The sequence below is a fragment of the Cyrtonyx montezumae genome, unplaced genomic scaffold (assembly GCF_038088225.1).
Source record: "Cyrtonyx montezumae isolate F1298 unplaced genomic scaffold, pur_monq_1.0 scaffold_6, whole genome shotgun sequence".
NCBI classification, from domain to species: Eukaryota; Metazoa; Chordata; class Aves; order Galliformes; family Odontophoridae; genus Cyrtonyx; species Cyrtonyx montezumae.
The window spans coordinates 11,173,851-11,187,173 of record NW_027072067.1 but is presented as its reverse complement, the minus strand read 5'-3'; the positions used below and the strand labels follow the sequence as shown (position 1 = coordinate 11,187,173).

Here is a 13,323-nt window from a genome sequence, read left to right as displayed (position 1 = left end):
CCGACCCACGGGACGCCCGCGGGCGGGTGCCGGTGCCGGCCGCGGGCCGTGCGGGTGTCCCAGCCCCGCCGTTTCTGCGCTGGGATCGGGAGCCGAACGCTGCCCGAAGCTGCTTTAACGCGCCCGTGTGCGTGGCGCGGCCCCACGACTGCTTAAGGTGGCCCACGGGGGCGGGCACAGCCTTCCACACCCCACGGTCAGCTCCGGGGTCGCTGAGGATAGAGAGCTAGAAGGAGAACTGCCGGGACCGCGGGGGCTCCCCGGGGACCTCCAGCCCAGGGCCGGGCAGGGTTCACCCCACCCGAGTCCACCTTAACGCGGGACGGCCGCCACTGTTTGTACACAACCCCAGCGCGCACCTCCCGTCCGCGCTGCCGTCCCTATCTCCACGCACCGGCGCAACGCACGGCAGCACCGCCCGACCCACGAGGAGATGTCCCTCCCACTGCCCATGGGAATGAACACAGGGTCAAGGCTGCGATGCTCCACTTTATTGAGGTGACACAGACACGGCCCCGCGGGGCTGTGCTAAGGCAGCTGTGGCTCATGGTGGGAGGGCACGGGGCTGGGCTCCATCCTGCCCCCCCCCACCCCGAGGAGTCCTCCCCCTGTCTGAGGGGCTCACTGGCAGCACAGTGGCAGCAGGGCTCATGCCTTGCCAGGGTCCTCCTTCAGTGTCACGGTCCGGTTGAACACCAGCTGTGGACAGGCAGAGGGGGCTCAGCATACTGCGGCCTCCCAGGGGGACCCGGTGTGCTGCCCCCCCCATCCCCAGGGCTCACCTTGCCCTCGGTGCTGTCAGGATCCACTGAGAAATAGCCCAAGCGCTCAAACTGGAACTTAGCAAAGGGCTGTGCCCCGAGAACAGAGCTGTCAACCAGGGCATTGTCCACCACGCGCAGGGAGTCCTGGGGGGAGACAGTGCTGTCAGCACCCTCAACCCCTCTCTGTGCCAGTGCTGAGGATGGAAACCACAGCAAAGCACCACCAGTACTCACAGGGTTGAGGTCACTCAGGAATCCACCTGGCACCTCGGAAGGGTCCTCGGGATTTTTGTGCAAAAACCTGCAATGAAACTCAGCCAAAGGGGCTGTGGGGCAGCAGCACCCCACGGTGGGGTGACAGCATCCAGGTGACACCACTGCTGCGCTGCCCCAGTACTCACAGCCGCTCATACAGCCGCACTTCACACACCCGAGGCTCTGACACCCAATGGATGAAGGCTTTGGGCTTCTCTGCTGAATCTGACTTGGTGCAGGTCACCTCCAGCTCAATTACACGCCCTTGGGCATCCTGGGGTGGGGGAATAGGAGACATCAGAGAGCAGCTCCAGCCTACAGCCCCCCTGCCCAGGGCCACGCACCTTGATGACGTTCTGCACAGCGATGACGTAGCCGGTGTGCCGCAGCCCTACTGGCTGCCCGAGGGCCAGGCGCTTGTAGCCCCTGTCTGCCTCCTGCGAGAGGATGCACTGCTGCAGGAGGGGGTTGCAACACAGGTCCCCCCTCCAGTTCAGTCCCCATGACTGTGTCCTCCTCCCTGTTCTGCTACCAAGCACAGTGGCACTGTGCCCAACTCACCTCCTTGAAGTCGGTCTCCTCGATGTAGATGATGGGCTGGAAGGGAACTTTATGGAAGCCCCGGCTCTCATCGGCAGGAAAGTTGGGCACGAGGACATCAATTGCCTGGGGGGCAAGAGGGGGTGAACACTGCCCCAGGACCCCTGCTCCCAGCCCAACCCACAGCAGCCTCACCTGGGGGGCTGGGAAGTTGGTGATGGTGACCTTGAGGGGCTCCAACACAGCCATGGCGCGGGGGGCCTGCTCGTTCAGCACATCCCTCACACATGCCTCTAGTAAGTGTGGCTCCATCGTTGCCTGGGCCACTGTCACACCGACCTGTGGGACAGGACACGCTGCTGTCACACTGCTGGTTATGGTGACACGTCTACACACCCCATCCTGCAGTGCCTACTCGTGCACAGAAGTTATTGATGGCCTCAGGAGGGAAACCTCGTCGGCGCAGGGCTGTCAGCGTGAAGAGTCGTGGGTCATCCCAGTCCCTGAGAAAACACTGCTGTGAAAAGCCAGTGTGCCCTGAGAGAGAGCCATGCTGTCTGCTGCCCCGGCCCTACCTCACAGCCCCAGTCTCCACCAGGCGGATGATCTTCCTCTTGGAAACGACAGTGTAAAGCAGGTTGAGGCGGCCATACTCCCACTGCACAGGACAGTACACGTCCAGTGCGTTGCACAGCCAGAAGTAGGAGGAGCGCCTGTGAGAAAGCACAGCACAGTCCAGCTCAGCCACACAGACACAGTGACCCCTGCCCTGGGATGTGCACGGTGCTCACCTTGCCTGGAACTCCTTGGTGCAGAGGGAGTGCGTGATGTGCTCAATGGAGTCGCAGAGGCAGTGTGTGTAGTCGTATGTGGGGTAGATGCACCTATAGGGTGTGTGAAGTTTGCCCCAGCCTCCCCATTCCTCTCCCAAGACCCCCCTGCTCCAAGCACACCCATACACATCCCTGACTCATTTTATGGGACGCTGTGGGCTCTCCGTACCATTTGTCCCCAGTGCGGTGGTGAGGAGTGAACTTGACACGGTAGGCAACGGGGTCCATCTTCCCGTCCTCCATCACCAGCTTCATCCGGAGCGTGGCCTCCCCCTCCCCAAACTTGCCCTTTCGCATGTCCTGCGGGGTGGGGAAAGGCCATCAGCTGGGCCACAGACCTGCACCATGGGCACAGAGCCCCTGACTGACAGTACCTCAAAGAGCACTAGGGATTCTTCCACGGGCCGGTCCCGCCACGGCGACGGTGGTGGGTTGTGGCCCTTGATCTCTTCAACCTTCTGATGGCAGACGTAGGCCTGTCCCCTGCAGGGGGGATGCATGGTCCAAGCAGATATAAGCAGCCCACCCCTGGACAAGGGGCAGCCATCCCCTGGGCACTGCTGCAGCACGCTCACCTGCGGATAAGCTCCAGAGCCCAGGTATAGAGCTGGTCGAAGTAGTCTGAAGCATGGGTCACGGCGTAGGGCTCGTAGCCTGGGGAGACAGGACAGGTTGGAGCCACTGCTAGGGCTTGGCAGCAGGAGCTTCATGCAGGAAAATTCCCAGCAGCATCCCAGACCCATTCTGCTCTCCCCAGTACAAACCCTACCGAGCCACTCCACCATCTCCCGGATGGCTGTGAAATACTTTTCCTCCTCCTTTTCAGGGTTGGTGTCATCGTAGCGCAGGAAGCAGATACCCCCATTCGCCTGAGGAAGGGAGGACAGTAAGCAGCTGCTCCCCACAGGGCCAGCACACAGCCAGAGGACATGGGGAGATGAGAGCAGGCTGCAGGGTTAGGCAGCACTCACCTTAGCATAACCAAAGTTGAAGTTGATTGCCTTGGCATGGCCGATGTGCAGGATGCCGTTGGGCTCAGGAGGGAACCGCGTCCGCACCTGCACGGGGGAAAAGAAAGGGCACTGACACAAGCCCCCGTGTCTTGTGCCTTCCCACAGCCCACTGCAGCCTTACACAAAGGAGTCACTGTGCTCGGAGACCCAACCTCACCTGCCCACCCGTGATTGCCAGGTGCTGCTTCAGCAGAGCCATGGTGTTGGGAGTCACCACGTAACCCTCTGTCTTGTAGTTCTCTCCTGTGGGTACGGTATGGTCAGGGCTGCAGCACAGTGCCAAGCCTGGCAGCCCGAAGGCAGTGCCTCCTCACACCCACCCGGCTTGTGGAATTTCAGGGCCTCTCCTCGCAGCTGCTCCAGCAGTGACTTCGTTTCTGTGCACACCTCACCTGCGGGGTGAGACAGGGCTGAGGCAGCACTGCCCCGTGAGACAGGGGACAATCTGTGCTTGTGCAGTGTGGTGATGCCTGAGCACAGCCTGAGGGCTACTGGGACCAGAGGGCTGGGGAAGCTCCCAGGGAGCCACTCACCATTCTCCACCACGGGCGCCTTCTGCTTCTCCACCGGGGCCAGCCGAGCCTTGGCAGCCTGCAGGGACAAGTACAGCAGCCTGAGCACGCACTGTGCACACACCTCTATACAGCCCTAGCCAGGCCCCAGCAATGGCACTGTCCCAGGATGGCAGCTGTGGCCACTCAGGAACTGGGCTGCCACCGCGTGGCCCCTCCACATCACCTTTGGTTTCTTTTCCAGATCAGCTTCTGTCTTTGGTCCCAGCAAATGCAGCACCTGTGTGGGATGAGGGCAGCCTGACGAGGTGCCCCAGACCCAGGGCTGCCCAGCGCACACTGCGACACAGTCCCCAGCACCCACCTGCAGATCCACCTCATTCTTGATGCTCTTCCCATCCGCCCACTGCAGCCGGCTCCGTGCCTCCGCTGTTGGGGAACACAGCATGGAGCACATCCTGGAAGGCTTCAAGAAGACCCCCAGCCGCGACTCCACCCCCAAGCCCCACACTCACCCATCAGCAGCCCCGTGTTGAAGCGGTACCGCTCCGCCAGCAGCTCCTCCCGGTGCCGGTTGACCACGGCCTCCACCTGCGGCGCCGGGGGACTGAGCGGGGGAGCACACACCCGACCCCCCCCTCCCGCCCGGCTCTCGCCCGGCCTCACTCACCGCCTCCTCGATCTGCTCGGGGCTGACGCGCACCCCCACGCCGCACGCCCGCTCGAAGTCGGCCGGTTCCAGCGGTTCCAGCGGATGACTGCGGAGGTACTGCAGGGCGGCTGCGGCCGCAGCGCGCTCAGCACCGGGCCCCGGCCCCCGGCCCCGCTCCCCCCCCCAGGCCGCGCCGTACCGCCCAGCTGCTGATCGGTGCGGATCTCCCTCCGCCCGATGTACCCCACCACGAAGGCCAAGCGGTCCGGGTCGCGGAGCCGGGCGGCCGCGTTGTACAGCAGCGCACCGGTGGCTTTGTCCAGGCCGGAGCCCAGCGCGGCGCGGGCCTGCAGCACGGCCTGGCGGAGCTGCGCGCTCAGCGCGGCGTTGCGCAGCGTCTCACGGGCCTTGGCCTCGGTCAGCCCGATACCGGTGAACAAATTCAGCACCTCCGCCTCCTCCGCCGCCATGGCCGCCATGCTGCCGCTGCCCGCCTGCGGGGGCGGGGCCTCGAGTTGGCCCGCCCTTCTCGCCGAGCCAATCAGTGGAGAGAGACTCTCGCTTCGGCCAATGGAGTGAGGGAGCTCCCTGCAAGCTCTGCGAATCGGAGAGCTGAGGGGCGTGACCGGGGGGAAGGGAGGTTGCATCATTTAAAGGGACTGCCGCCCGCAGCGGACACGTGGGGGGCAGGCCCGGGGCGGGGCAGGGGGCTGGCGGGGGCGGCCCCGGGCTGCGGACGGACCCCTGAGGATGGCGTTCGGTCTCTTTTGATGTCAGCGGACACCCGTGTCGCGGTCCCGCGTGTCCTCGTTACGTCCTCGACGGCCACCTGTCTCCTCCCTTCATGCCCGCATTGTGTCCCCACGGCCACCCCTGCCCCCTGTGTCCCCCACATTGTGTCCCCACACAAAAAACAGCCTCTTCCGTCTTCCTTGCATTCCCTCTCATTGTGTTCCCACGGCCACCCCATCCCCCTGTACTTCCCCTTAGGTCCCCACAGCTACCTGCATCCCTCCCCACACCCCGTCCCGTGCCCCAGCACCCCCCAGCTGACCTCTATGCCCACACCCCTCCATTGCAGCTGCCCAGGGTGTGGCACTCTGGGGTACCCACTCCTGTGCCCAACACCACCACCGGCAGTGCATTTCAGGAACGGCTTTATTGGTGCAGCCCCGCTCTCAGCACCCAGTGGGCACCCGCTCTACGTCCACGTTGTCCCCTGGCTCTGCCACGACAGCCCCCACCCGCCCCGTACCCACGCCACGTGCCTGCTCCGTGCCCACCACAGCCCCCACCCGCTCCTCCCTCCCCGTGCCCATAGCAGGCAGCGGCCTCATGCTGAACCGCGCACAGACGTTGGTGCCCGACACGCTGCGGTACTCCCCCATCTCGGTGCGCACCGCCTCGTTCTGCGTGATGGTGAGCAGCACGGGCACCGACAGCGTCACCTCCTTGCGCAGCACGTGGATGGTGAGCTGCGTGCGCGGCGGGACCTTGGCGGGCAGGGCCACCTCGCTGCGCTCCCTCCGCGTGCACGACTCGCTGCGGCCCTTCTGCACCGTGAAGACGTTGTTGGCCTCCACGGTGAGCGTGAAGGAGAGCCCGGCCCGCAGCGTGGTGGCGTTGCTGAAGCGGAAGCTCTGCCACAGCGTCGTGCTGTACTCCCGTGTGCTGCCGGCCGCCAGCGCCTGCTCCGATTCGGTCTCGTTCACCCCCACGATCTCATCCACCAGCACCTCCCGCTCCTCCTCCACGCGCTTCTGGTCCCACAGCAGCTGCGCGGTCACCGTGGGGCGGCCAGGCCTCAGCGGGCGCAGGTGGGACAGCCGGGCCTGGAAGTGCAGCTGTGCCCCGTAGTCATCCACGCGCTCCCCCGGCCACGCCAAGCAGTGCCAGCCGCCGCGGTTGGGGTGCTGGTAGAGCAGCCAGACCCCGCGCTGCACCACGTGCGAGGCCACGCGGTCGTTGAAGTACCCGTATGCCAGGTTGGTCTCCTCGCTGACCACCTTGCAGGCGCCCTGCAGGTGGGGCCGCTCGTACAGGGTGATCTGTGGGTCCAGCAGGTCGTGGTGCACCAGGCGCAGCGCCGAGAAGCTGTTGGGCCGCCCCACGGCCGCGTACTCACCCTCCTCGAAGACGTGCGGCTCGCCCTCGTACTTGGGCTGGGTGTAGGCGATCCAGGGCTGCCCCACCACCTTCAGTGAGGCGATGCAGTCGCCAAAATCCAGCTCGTGCAGGTCGGGCACGTCGCAGGTGAACTCACGGCTCAGCCCCTCGAAGTCGGCGCGCTCGTACACCGTGATCTTGTTCATGGCGCTGCGTGGCTGAGAGCCCCACCACCTCCTCTCCCCCGTTCCCTTCCCTGCCCCGTCCCGCTGCCTCCGCTCTCACCGTCTCCGCCGCCGTGCCCCAACACCGCCCTGCAGCCGCCCCTTTTATCGCCGGGCTGTGACATGCCATGACACGAGGGCCCTGCCACGGCCCTGCAGACCCGCACAGCGCAGCGGGAAGCCCGCAGACCAGCCCTGCCGGATAGTCCTGCCGCACCCCAAGCATGCGGCGCTCCAGCGCTAACGAGTCACCGGCAATTAGCAGGGGTGCTTCCGCCCTGCCTGCACTAATTATGGTGTGAGATGGCAGTGGGGCCGGAACGGCTGGATCAAAGTGGTGGGGTGAGAGAGTGCAGTGGTGGGAACAACCGGTGTCCCAGGATGAGACCCCGCTGCACCCTGGTCCCACTGGAGCTCAGCACAGCACCTGGCACGGCATGGCCACTCGCCACAGCTCGGCCACTTGGCGTGGCACAGCACGGCACAGACCCCACCATGGCACAGCACAGGGTGTTACGACAGAGCCATATGATATGGCGTGGAAGTATGACACAGCATGATGCAGAGATGGCCTGGGCAGGTGTGCCACTGTCCCCTCCTAGTCCTTCATGGCAGGGACATCCCTGAGCTCACTGCAGGGCAGGGTGCCAATGGACCTCCTGGGGCAGCATACACTGCTGACATCCCCAGCCTCACATCAGACCTGGGCTCGGGCATCTCTGAGCCCCACAACCCTCCCACAGCCAGGTGGGCACAGGGCAGCAGCTGCCCCTAATGACCCTGCAATGAGAGATGGCCCCTCCCCCCCAGCCCCACCCCCGCAACCCTGTGCCCCGATCCCAAGCCGAGGTGTGCCAGGGTCTCCCAGTTTATTGCCAGATGTCGGGGCGGTTGGGGTTACACCAGACAAACGCTACAGAAGCGGTTAGTGAGCGAGGTGCCACCGGCCGGGGGGGCCGGGCTGGGGGGGGGTGCAGGGCACACGGACGGAGGCTGGGGAGGGGCTATCCTACTCACTCCCCTCCCCTCCCACCACCCCCTCCCCATGTCCCACGGCCACCTCCCAGCGCTGGGGACCCCTGTGGCCGCCCCATCCCCGTGGCCCCGAGCGGTTCCCACCACCCCTTGCTCCCTGCATCGAGGCCGGGGCAGTGTGGCGGGGGGGGCCAGGTGTGGGGGCTGCGTGGGTGGGAGGCGGTGCTGGCATTATTGCTATGGCGGGCGGGAGCAGCGCGACCCTCCCCACGCTCAGATCACAGTCTCGAAGAGCGTCGTCTTCTCTTTGGGGGGCTCCGGGGCCAGCAGCTTGGCTTCGGCCTCAGGTGTCAGGTACTCCAGGTGGTGGTGGCCCCAGATCGGCGTGGTCAGCAGCTGCCAGCGCTGTGGGGACATGGGGTCAGCAGTGGGGATGTAGCACAGGACACGGCCCACGGGTGGGGATGGGGTTTGGATTGGGATGGGGTAGGAATGGGGTGGGGACGGGGACAGGGATGGAGTTTGGATGGGCATAAGGTAGGGATGGAATCTGGATTGGGGTGGGGAAGGGGCTGGAATGGGACTGAGAGAGGGACAGGGTAGGAGGACACAAGGTGGGGATGGGGACTAAAAAGGCGCTGAGGAGACAAGGATGGGATATGAATGGAGAAACAACCACAGAAGCAGGGACAAGATTCAGAGGAGATTGGCTCTGAATAAGACAGCGATGGGGACAGGGATGACATACTGGGAGAAGGCACTGGGGATGAGGATGGGATTCAGCTCAGGATGGGACAGAGATAGCAACGTAATGTGATGGGATGGAGACGCCAGAGGGGACAGAGAATGGATTCAGATCCGGATGGGACAGGGACGAGGGTGGCTCACTGCTGCCCCACCTCGCGCAAGGAGCCTTTGCAGCGCAGGAGCTTGTAGATGACGGTGCAGGGGATGCAGAGCATGGAGGAGAGTGCCAGGACCCAGCCGATGGCATCGCCCCACCACGGGTACACGTAGGTCTTGTTGTACGTCAGCGGCTTGTAGTTCACCACGTGGAACAAGAAGATGCCCTGGGCGGAGCGGCAGCGAGCTCCCATGGCCGTCCCCACGCGTGTCCCCGCACGAGCGTCCCCCCCCGCGCAGTGCCCGCGGCCCCCGCCAGGGGGAGCCCGGTGCCCGCGGAGCGCCGCCCGGAGCAGCGCGCACACGGCCACGCGAGGGCGCCCGAGCGCCCGCCAACCCACGCGCGATCGCGTTCCCGCTCACCACGCAAACCAGCGGCGTCACCACGGCCCAGCACCACTTCATGAAGGGCAGCGGCCGGTAGCCGATCATCCGGGCCACGTCGTCCATGAAGCGGTCAGCGCCTGCAGGGACGCGGACATCAGCAGTGTCCCACGGGTGCCCGTCCCCACTGTCCCGCCCCATCCCACGGCCTCACCGTACACCCAGGCGATGACCACGCACTCCCAGAAGGCCTGCCACAGCAGCGTGATCCCGCTGGCCGAGTAGTTGTCAAACAGCTGGAACACATACATGCCGCCCTGCGGGACGGCACCGCGTGTCACCACACCGCATGTCCCCGCTGCACGGGCACCCGAATGGCACAGGGACCACAAGCAGCATAACCACCCCAAACGGGACAAACATCCTAAATGGCACGGACACCTCAAAAGGCACGGATGCCCCAACGCCACGGGCACCCCGATGGCACAGATACCCCGAATGGCACGGGCACCCCACACAGCTGTGGGAGCTCCATCCCCACGCCAAGGGAAGGTGCAGTCCGGCCCTGGCCCGCGTCCCTGCGTGTCCCCACCTGTGTCACCATGGAGAGGTCGATGAGGCAGCACACGAGGCAGCAGAGCGCGGCGGTGAGCTCGCGGCGCAGTGAGCCGGCCCCCGGCTGGGGGAACAGGTCCAGGATGCCCGTGATGAAACCCTCCACGCCGACAAACTGTGGCACACAGTGGGGTCAGCGGGGGCACAGGGCCCTGTCCCCGTCCCCGTCCCCACTGCCGTACCTGGCTGTCCAGCCCCAGCACCAGGAGCATGAAGAAGAAGAGCGTGGCCCACAGTGGGGACAGGGGCATCAGCGTCACGGCTTTGGGGTAGGCGATGAAGGCCAACCCGGGGCCTGCGGGACAGCGGGGTGAGCCGTGCCACCCCCTGTAGGATGCACGAGGCCGGCGGCACGCACCACTCACCCGATTCGGCCACCTTGGAGATATCCACACCCTGCTCCGAGGCCATGAAGCCCAGCACGGAGAACACGACGAAGCCGGCGAAGAAGCTGGTGGAGCTGTTGATGACGGCCAGGATGTAGGCGTCCCTGCGGGCACAGCGGGTTACGGGATGCTGCGGGGGCTCTGCGGGTCCCGGCGGCGGCGCGGCCCTACCTGTAGCAGTTGTTGTGGAAGCGGTTGTAGCTGCCCAGCGCCGTCAGCGCACCCAACCCGATGGCGTAGGAGAAGAAGATCTGAGTGCCAGCGTCGATCCAGACCTGGGGCACGGGGACGGCGCAGGGGTTTTAGGGGCACCACGTGTTCCACCCCCCTCCCCCACCCCGTGGTCTCACCACCCACCCTGCCCTCACCTGTGCCTCAGCCAGCTTGGACCAGTCGGGTTTCAGGTAGTAGACGATGCCGCCCAGCGCGCCGGGCAGCGTCACACCGTGCACCAGCAGCAGGATGAGGACCACGTAGGGGAACAGCGCCGTGAAGTAAACGATCTGTGGATGGGGAGCTGGTCAGACCCCCGCGGGGCAGAGGCTGCTATGGGGCAGGGGGTGCTATGCCACACGTGTCTCCGTTGGGGCTGGGGCTCAGATGCCCCCAGGCATCAGCAGCACCTCCCGTACAGACATGGGACTGCGTTACCTTCCCTGTCGACTTGACGCCCTTCCAGATGCAGAAGTAGACAATAATCCAGGTGGTGACCAGGCACAGGATCATCTGCCAGTTCATCTCCCCCGGCTCGCTCAGGTCCCCCGACAGCCGCAGCACCTTGTTCCTGCACGGCAGGGTGGCACTGAGCACCCGCACATCCCGGTCCCCTCCCCCCTCATGCTGCCCCCGCACTCACTCCCAGAACTCGATAACAGGTGAGCGCTTGTTGGCCATGTCGACGCAGCTGATGTTGAGGGCGGTGACGGCGGCGCTGGCGTTGACGCTGGCATTGCGGCACAGCTCCAGGTGGAAGAACTCGGCGCAGCGCTCCGTGTTCCACGCGTGGCCACACGTGGCCCAGGGCAGCGTGTCCGTCAGCGAGTGCACCAGGTAGAAGAGACCCCACACCAGGATCATGATGTAGTAGGAGTTACAGAAGAAGACGATCACCATGGAGGCCAAGCCCAGACCTGGAACAGCGGCAGTGGGGTTGGCACACGGTTGGTATGGGGCTCCATGAGCCCACGGCGAGCCAGTGGGACAGGATGAGGGATGACGGTGGGGATGGGATGTGCAGACGTGGGGAGATGGGGGGGGGGGATGGCACGGGGTTGGCCAGGGGCACGGTGGGGACATGTGGCTAACGGGGATGGTAACAGGGAGCTGCAGGGCAGGGCAGGGAGCTGCCACCCTTGGCTCGCAGGACACAGGGCGTGGGCAGGGAGCTGCGGGGGCCCCGTGCAGGGCACAGAGTGGGGGGGGTGACGGTGAATACCTTTGAAGAGCGGAGCGATATTCCATGCGGCGATGCCCCCCTGCTTCATGAATTGCCCCAGGGCCACCTCCAAGAAGAAGACGGGGATGCCACCCACGAAGACGATGAGCAGATAGGGGATGAGGAAGACGCCTGGGGGTGGGGGACGCAGACATTCAGGGTATGGCTCAGCCGTGCCGTCCCCCCCTCGCCGGTCCCCCCCCCCCCGCGCCGCCCGCCGGGAGCAGCGAATGGCGAGCGGCACTCCGCGCACTCCCCCTCGCCGCGCGCCGATGTAGGTCAGGGCGGGCAGGTGGCGGACCCCCACCCCGCTCAGCCCCGAGGGCGGCCCCGTGGGCAGTTCCCCCTCCCCCCCCCCCCCCCGCGCTGGGGCTCACCTCCGCCGTTCTTGTAGCACAGGTAGGGGAAGCGCCACACGTTGCCCAGCCCCACGGCGAAGCCCACGCAGGACATGATGAAGTCCATCTGCCGGGTCCATGTCTCCCGCTCGGGGGCGGCCGTTTTGGGGGGGCCGGGGGCCCCCACCAGCGGCGCCGTCACCGTCCGCTCCTCGCCCGCCGCGGGGGGCTCGGTGCCCTCTGCCGGGACAGGGGGGGCCGCGCCGCTGTCACTGGCGCTCACGGGTTCTGCCCCGGGTGGGGAGAAAGGGGGAGCGTGCGTGGGGGGGGGGCTGGGGGGGGCTCCTCGCGTGATCCCCCCCCGCACCCCGCGCCCCTCGCGTAGGGGCGTGACGTCAGATGTCAGCCCGGCACGTGACGTCACAATGCAGAGCGGTGACTCACCCCGCGGCGGGACGGGAGGGGGCGCGCCGCGGTCGCGCGTGGCCGTGGGCTGCCTTCCCCCCCCCCCCCACTCCCTCCTCCCGGCTCCGCATCCCTCCCCGGCCCGGTTCAGCCCCGCGCTTACCGGAGCCCGTCGGGGCGGCGGCGTCGCGGCTCGGGGCGGCGGGCGGCTGCGGGGCGGCCGTGTCGGCGGGGACGGGGGGCATGGCGCGGGGGGCCGGGGACCGGGGGCGGCTCGGGGGCGGCTCCGTGCCCGGTGGGAGCTCAGAAGCAATCCACGAAGCACTTGAAGGTGAGTCGGAAGAACCTCATTGAGGGCGGCGGGGCGCGGCGGGGCGGGCCGGGCCGGGCGGGCGGCTCAGAGCCGGGCTGCGGGGCCGGCGCCGCGCGGCCGCTCCGGGGCTCTCTGCGCCGCGGCACCGGGCGGCGGCGGAGGCAGAGCCGGGCCGCGCCGCCCCTCGAGAACCATTGGCCGCCCCGCTCGCCCGCGGCTTGCCGGGACTTGCAGTTCGCCTCGCCGGCACTGGGACACGGGCGCCGGGCAACGGGGAGGGGGCGGGTGGCGGGGGAACGCGGGGCGTTCGGGGCGCACCGGGGGGCGTCGGTCGATACGGAATTCGGGGTGGAAAAGACCTCTGAGACCACCCGATCTGATCCCGATTCCCGTTCAACCTTCGGCCCGGCCCACCGCGCCGCGTCCCCGAGTGCCACATCCGCCGCGGTGCTCGGGGCCGTAGGTCGCGGCGGAGGACACCTGGGTGCACCTGGGGACACGGGGCACCGCGCGGCGCGAGGGCACGGCGGGCGTTCCCCGACGGCAGCGTGCACCGATTGCCACGAGGCGCCGAAGCATCAGCTGACGGTGCCGGGACGCTGCGTGACACGCGGCACGGACGGCACCGATGGCCGCAAGGAGCACTGGGGACGCGGAGCCGGAGGCGGCACCGCGGGGCGCACCCGGCTCGGGGCCAGCGGGATCCTGCGGCACCCAGCAGGCAGCGGAG

At 66.7% G+C, this 13,323-nt stretch overlaps 3 protein-coding genes across 5 annotated transcripts; all 3 read right to left on the bottom strand.

The window, feature by feature from the left end:
• Positions 1–476: 476 nt before the first annotated feature.
• QARS1 (glutaminyl-tRNA synthetase 1) lies at positions 477–5,056 on the bottom strand. 2 transcript variants are annotated; one of them, XM_065749294.1, is made up of 23 exons: positions 4,769–5,056; positions 4,588–4,697; positions 4,433–4,508; positions 4,282–4,346; positions 4,144–4,197; positions 3,939–3,996; positions 3,726–3,797; positions 3,563–3,648; positions 3,364–3,450; positions 3,162–3,261; positions 2,968–3,046; positions 2,767–2,875; positions 2,562–2,692; positions 2,351–2,443; positions 2,135–2,272; positions 1,975–2,062; positions 1,755–1,898; positions 1,581–1,685; positions 1,364–1,474; positions 1,166–1,293; positions 999–1,065; positions 783–908; positions 477–699 (listed from the first exon to the last, which is right to left on the bottom strand). In XM_065749294.1, the coding sequence occupies exons 1-23, from the start codon at positions 5,046–5,048 to the stop codon at positions 649–651; spliced, it is 2,358 nt and encodes a 785-aa protein (XP_065605366.1). In that variant the 5' UTR covers positions 5,049–5,056; the 3' UTR covers positions 477–648. The 2 variants fall into 2 exon arrangements, with proteins under 2 accessions (XP_065605366.1, XP_065605367.1); XM_065749295.1 differs by having other exon boundaries at positions 1,364–1,456.
• Positions 5,057–5,729: 673 nt separating this feature from the next.
• On the bottom strand, positions 5,730–6,954 carry LOC136056939 (epidermal differentiation-specific protein-like). Its single transcript, XM_065749352.1, has one exon. The coding sequence runs from the start codon at positions 6,879–6,881 to the stop codon at positions 5,748–5,750; it is 1,134 nt and encodes a 377-aa protein (XP_065605424.1). The 5' UTR covers positions 6,882–6,954; the 3' UTR covers positions 5,730–5,747.
• A 799-nt stretch (positions 6,955–7,753) lies between these two features.
• Positions 7,754–12,705, bottom strand: SLC6A8 (solute carrier family 6 member 8). Of its 2 annotated transcripts, none has more exons than XM_065749856.1 (14): positions 12,444–12,705; positions 11,915–12,163; positions 11,538–11,669; positions 10,959–11,232; positions 10,754–10,886; positions 10,471–10,605; positions 10,274–10,377; positions 10,082–10,206; positions 9,899–10,011; positions 9,694–9,831; positions 9,316–9,418; positions 9,141–9,241; positions 8,774–8,944; positions 7,754–8,279 (listed from the first exon to the last, which is right to left on the bottom strand). In XM_065749856.1, the coding sequence occupies exons 1-14, from the start codon at positions 12,523–12,525 to the stop codon at positions 8,148–8,150; spliced, it is 1,992 nt and encodes a 663-aa protein (XP_065605928.1). In that variant the 5' UTR covers positions 12,526–12,705; the 3' UTR covers positions 7,754–8,147. The 2 variants fall into 2 exon arrangements, with proteins under 2 accessions (XP_065605928.1, XP_065605929.1); XM_065749857.1 differs by having other exon boundaries at positions 11,915–12,115; positions 12,444–12,700.
• Between the last annotated feature and the right edge of the window lie 618 nt (positions 12,706–13,323).

Excerpts from the sequence above, each read along its gene's own strand:
- QARS1 (XM_065749294.1), bottom strand. The coding sequence starts at position 5,048 with ATGGCGGCCATGGCGGCGGAGGAGGCGGAGGTGCTGAATTTGTTCACC. Across the intron at positions 4,698-4,768 it reads CACCGATCAGCAGCTGGGCG|CCGCCCTGCAGTACCTCCGC; the intron begins GTACGGCGCGGC and ends CTGCGGCCGCAG. Across the intron at positions 3,262-3,363 it reads TCAACTTTGGTTATGCTAAG|GCGAATGGGGGTATCTGCTT; the intron begins GTGAGTGCTGCC and ends TCCCTTCCTCAG.
- LOC136056939 (XM_065749352.1), bottom strand. The coding sequence starts at position 6,881 with ATGAACAAGATCACGGTGTACGAGCGCGCCGACTTCGAGGGGCTGAGC.
- SLC6A8 (XM_065749856.1), bottom strand. The coding sequence starts at position 12,525 with ATGCCCCCCGTCCCCGCCGACACGGCCGCCCCGCAGCCGCCCGCCGCC. Across the intron at positions 12,164-12,443 it reads CGCCGCCCCGACGGGCTCCG|AACCCGTGAGCGCCAGTGAC; the intron begins GTAAGCGCGGGG and ends CACCCGGGGCAG. Across the intron at positions 10,207-10,273 it reads TTCCACAACAACTGCTACAG|GGACGCCTACATCCTGGCCG; the intron begins GTAGGGCCGCGC and ends CTGTGCCCGCAG.